This window comes from Populus euphratica, unplaced genomic scaffold, assembly GCF_000495115.2.
Source record: "Populus euphratica unplaced genomic scaffold, PopEup_1.0 scaffold2912.1, whole genome shotgun sequence".
Classification (NCBI taxonomy): Eukaryota; Viridiplantae; Streptophyta; class Magnoliopsida; order Malpighiales; family Salicaceae; genus Populus; species Populus euphratica.
The window spans coordinates 7916-13196 of NW_011502754.1; the positions used below are offsets into that span (position 1 = coordinate 7916).

Consider the following 5281-nt stretch of genomic DNA (forward strand, 5'->3'; position numbering starts at 1 on the left):
TGTTATTAGTTTTTTTATTCAATAAAAAAGCTGTTAATAAAAAAAACATGTTATAAGAAAAAAATTATTTAAATTAGAAAAGATCATTTTAGCTAAAAAAATACATTTTTCTCTGTTATCTTAATTACTGTATTTCTTATAAGTAGTTATTTTAACTATGATTTATTATGTAATTAAACGGGTACCTTAGCTAGTGGTTCTACGTTATCATTTTCAATTATAAAATTATAGGGATCGGAGATCTGCGGTTCGGGGCAGCTTCGGAATCTTGACATATCGGAAACTCATTTATAGCCCAAAAAACATTATGGCTTGGCCCATGATGCCACCTTATGTGCTTAAAATACAACGAAAAACCCAGAAACGCCACCGTAACGACCAGCCTGCTACTTCTCTTCTCCGATTTGTTCTCTGTTTAGAGAAAAGAAAAGAAAACCCAAAGCTGAAACAAAAACAAAACAAAGACAGCCACACGAAAAGAAAGAAAGCATTGTAAAAACATGGCAACAACAGATATACCAGATGGAACGGTAAGGAACATACTAGACCAAGACACTCTAAAGTGGGTTTTTGTTGGAGGCAAAGGTGGTGTAGGCAAAACGACTTGCAGTTCGATTCTCTCAATTCTTCTGGCTCAAGTCAGATCTTCCGTTTTAATCATATCTACTGATCCAGCTCATAACCTTAGTGACGCGTTTCAGCAACGTTTTACGAAGACTCCTACTTTGGTTAATGGGTTCAGCAATTTATATGCTATGGTAAAAGTTTGGATCTTTTTAGGTTTTGGGTTTGTGGGTTTGTTGGATTTAAAGGGAATTTTGTATTTTTTTTATTGAATTTGAGAATACCCAGTTGTGAATTTAGGTCTTTTTAAGTTTTTGATTGTTGGTTTTTGAAGAATTCAGAAATTGAGTTCGTTGTGTGAAACATCTGTGTAAAGTTTGATGAAGTTTTGTTCTTTTTTTCTTTGAAGAGGTTGATTTTGAGTTCTCTTTGTTAATTGTATTGGAGAGTTGTTATATTGGTTGATAATGTTGTTTTTCAGTATATAATTGTGGCATTGTTTGGGTAATGGTGATTTGCAGGAGGTGGATCCTAACGTTGAAAACGATGATATTGGAGGAAGCGAAGGAATGGATAGTTTGTTTTCTGAGCTTGCGAATGCAATTCCTGGCATTGATGAGGCCATGAGTTTCGCGGAGATGTTGAAGTAAGAACCATGTTTCCATTATCTTGATCACTTGCAATGTTGAAAAGCATTTAGTGGATCAATAAATATTATGATCTAATGGCTTAATGTTAGACTGACTTTATGGTGGGCGGGGATGCTATGCTTATTTTCTTTTTCTTTATTGAGGATTGCTCTCGGGTTTCTTCAAGGTTTGCAAAGCTGCAAGAAGTTGAGATTTATGACATTATTAGTTCCGGGATTGCTCTTTTGTTTCGATGACAAGCACTGATCAAGGGTTAACTTTAAGTTAATTTATTTGTCAAGTAGCTATAGTTGAGCAGACTACTCCTACTGACAAACTGGGCTTCTTGCATGTTATTCGAGCTGTGCTACATGTTTTGAGCTAGTGGGTTTTATTTATTTGTTTCCATCATTTGAATCTTTGATCAAACAGTTTTGAGCATGTCCTTGATATGGTCTTTTACCATATTCAGTTCTTGTAATATTTCTATAAATGTAATTAGAATGAGTGAATGAATTGTGTTGTTGTATGTGAAGTGCTTTTTCTATTTTACCTAAACTGACATCTCCTTGCCAAAGCTCTGCTGAGAGACACATAGTGGTTTCACTCTCGCCTTTGCTTGACCAAGTTGAATCAACTTAATTTTTTAATTATCAAGAATCGAATGGTTTCTGCTCAACTTATTTTCCTGCAGACTGGTGCAAACGATGGATTATTCCTGTATTGTATTTGATACTGCTCCAACTGGTCATACACTCCGGCTATTACAATTTCCATCAACTTTGGAGAAGGGGCTTCAGAAGGTGATGTCTTTGAAAAGTAAATTTGGCGGCTTAATTGGTCAGGTATGTCCTTCATTGTGATCAAGTATTAGCCTTTCAATTCAAATGGGGGTCATATTGTTGGCGTGTCTTTTACAATATGATAGTTGAAACAGCTATTTAAATGAAGTTTATCCTTTTCTTTTCTTGTCAGGTGATGCTTATGTTATAAGTTATCTCGAACTGTTCAGATGCCTGTTTTAACTTATTTTTTCTATTCCTATTTTAGCATGCTCTATTAATTGAGCAGTTGTATTTCCTTTCCTTCCAACATCCACTTACCTTAGCTTAATGGCTAGGAGATAAAAATATGGTGCTCTATGATATCTTGTTTTCTATTTTGGAAAATTTTTAATCAATGCAGTTCACAACGATCCTTTGTTGTTTGGGTTCCTAAGTTGTGACTTATTATACAGTTTCATACCCACAGGGCATTGATCAGTCTGGTGCTCCTTGTCTGTCTTCCACCATAGCATGAAAATTAATTAATTCTGTTCCTTCTGCATTTATCAAATGTTCAAGTTGATTCTAGGTTGTGGAATGATCATCCAATCTCCAATGTGCCAGTTCGATATTTGAGCCTCTTGCCCGTGCATGACTGCAATTTTATTTCTCTTTCAGTGTTGTCCTTTCATTTCCCTGGTTATCTTAGTTCAAGCAGTCATTCATACATTAGGCAGGAATGGTGAGACCAAAAACATACTGAACCATCCATGATTGATGGACCATTTATAGGATTGACCTCAGATGGTAGTACTTTTTCTACTTTTCCCTTATTCTCTGCCTAGTATTTGTATGGTTGAAGCTTCTGATTAAAGAGCTGAATCCAGAAATACTAGGTTTTTTTATCTGAGAGAACAAAGAGAAGAAAAGATAATAATATTAGGGGTTTGTCTGCTATCTATAGTCACTATAACTTCTAGTCATTTGGACGAAGTGCAGATGTATTACTCTTGCTGTTTTGACCCATTGATGACTGAGAATAAAGTTTAGCCTCTGAGTAGTGGATTCCTGTTCCCGTACATTTGAGTGATATTAAATTTCACGCCTCTGCATCCTTAATTCTCGTGTCTTTTGACTGTTCTTGGAATTTTTTGTGACAGATGACTCGTCTCTTTGGCATCGATGATGAGTTTGGTGAGGATGCAATCTTGGGAAGGCTTGAAGGCATGAAAGATGTGATCGAACAAGTCAATAAGCAATTCAAAGACCCAGTAAGATCTTTCATCCATGTGATTGTGTTTGCATACATTTAAGTGTTAATTATGTTATGTTTCAGTTGCAGGGTTTTTTTTTTTTATTATTATTATTGTATATATGCCAGAGTTTGTTTAGAGGATTGAGCCTCTTGTAGCATATTCAATGAAAGTGCCTGAATTGTGGTAATGGTAATTAAATAAGTATGGGTTTAGGAAGTTCTCATTGTTGCTGCATTATCTCTCCATGTGTCTGGAATTATTGTAGTTAATGACATGCAGTGGAGTGTTGTTGTTAAATTGGATTGAAGTTAATTTATTTTTTTGTATCATGGGTGTCTTGCATATAGTTTTTGAGGGCATAACTAAATTTTATTTTTTGGCCTTTCCTATTAAGGTTTGGTGTAAGGATGTGTATTATGACTGACATGTTCATCTACTCGAATAGTTTCTTACATCGATGGCCTAAGATACTGTAGATTTGTAAGTTTGGAAGCTATGACTTGCAATTTTTCTTTATGGGCTGATTCTTACTGAAAAATTTCATTCTGTAGATGGTACTTTTATTTTCCAGTTGAACATTCTAGTTTCTTTATCACTTTTGTCTTTTCTTTTCTTTTCGTTTCATCTGACTATAATTAATTATTTAATGCACTTGTATTTCTTGTTTCCAGGACTTGACAACCTTTGTTTGTGTTTGCATTCCCGAGTTCCTATCCCTTTATGAAACTGAGAGACTGGTTCAGGAGCTTACCAAGTTTGAGATTGACACACATAATATTATCATTAATCAAGTCCTTTATGATGAAGAAGGTGTTATTAGCATGTCCCATGATGCCCCCTCTTTATACTTCATATATATTCATGCTTTAGATAAACATGTTAACCATTATTTGTTGGTGTTATTATTGTAGATGTCGAATCCAAATTACTTAAAGCGAGAATGCGGATGCAACAGAAGTACCTTGATCAGTTCTATATGTTGTATGATGACTTCAACATTACAAAACTTCCATTGTTGCCACAAGAGGTAAGCTATTTGTGCCATAGCTTGTAGGACTTGCCAAGGAACTTCTTGCTTCTTTTGTGTTTTTAAAGCAATGTAAACTGTTTTTAAAATAAGTTAGCTATTGTGTTCCTTTATTTTTTTTTTTCACCTTCTAAATATTTTAGGATGAGCATATGCCACTGTTTTCTAAGGAGCTTATTTTCCATTGAATGCAATTTGTTTTTGTAATATTTTCTACCTCAGTGTATTCTGGAGTTGAAGGGGTGAATTTTCTGTCATTCACTTGGCTTCTTGCCGCTCTGATGCTTTTTTATTTTATTTTATTTTTATTAGTTAATCATCCATTTGACTAGATTTCCTATTTAATAGGTTACTGGAGTTGAAGCTCTCAGAGCTTTATCAAGTCACTTTACATCACCATATCAACCTTCCACCAGCAGAAATGCTGTGGAAGATTTAGAACGAAGGATATCTACCTTAAAGCTGCAGTTGGAACATGCTGAAGCAGAACTAGACAGGCTTCAAAAAGGAAAGCAAAAGGTCTAAATGATGCGTGTTCAACCATTTTGTAATAGTGCACAATTAGATTGCGTCCAGTCATGTCATATTGGGCTGATTCGAATTAAAGTCATGCTTTATGGAAGCTCCGCATGATGCTTTGGGTAGGTTAATTTATTCATGAACATTTTTTTATGCACCTTTACCGTGCAATAAGTGTGGTTTTTCATTAATAATATTCATGCTTTAGCCATTTCAACTATTGGAAGGTGTTTTTTTTTTTTTTTTGTCATTTAGATGATTTCGATGCTTTGATTTTGAATAATGGTGATGATAGAAAAATATCTTTTGCAGTCAGCCTTGTTGTTTATTCGAATGGCAAAACAGAATTGTAACACAGCAGCGAGTATTGCTTTATTTATGCTTGCATGAACCAACAATATAGTGACTTTTCCTTCACTTAGATTTGATGGATGATAATGAAGAAAGGGGGAAAACGAAAACTAGTCTGTATTTAGAATTCTCAGGGTTCCCTTTGGATATTATATAATTTATATGAATAAA

The 5281-nt window shown here is 34.7% G+C and overlaps 1 protein-coding gene across 1 annotated transcript; it reads left to right on the forward strand.

Annotated features, from left to right (window-relative positions):
• The first annotated feature begins 350 nt into the window (after positions 1-350).
• On the forward strand, positions 351-5005 carry LOC105119432 (ATPase ASNA1 homolog). The gene is made up of 7 exons (XM_011017571.1): positions 351-758; positions 1086-1210; positions 1888-2038; positions 3118-3228; positions 3885-4023; positions 4125-4240; positions 4589-5005. Exons 1-7 carry the CDS (start codon positions 501-503, stop codon positions 4763-4765), a joined length of 1077 nt encoding a protein of 358 aa, XP_011015873.1. The 5' UTR covers positions 351-500; the 3' UTR covers positions 4766-5005.
• Positions 5006-5281: the final 276 nt, after the last annotated feature.

Coding starts and splice junctions, on each gene's coding strand:
- LOC105119432 (XM_011017571.1), top strand. CDS start 501: ATGGCAACAACAGATATACCAGATGGAACGGTAAGGAACATACTAGAC. Junction 2,039..3,117: donor TTGGCGGCTTAATTGGTCAG/GTATGTCCTTCA, acceptor TTTTTGTGACAG/ATGACTCGTCTCTTTGGCAT. Junction 3,229..3,884: donor ATAAGCAATTCAAAGACCCA/GTAAGATCTTTC, acceptor TCTTGTTTCCAG/GACTTGACAACCTTTGTTTG.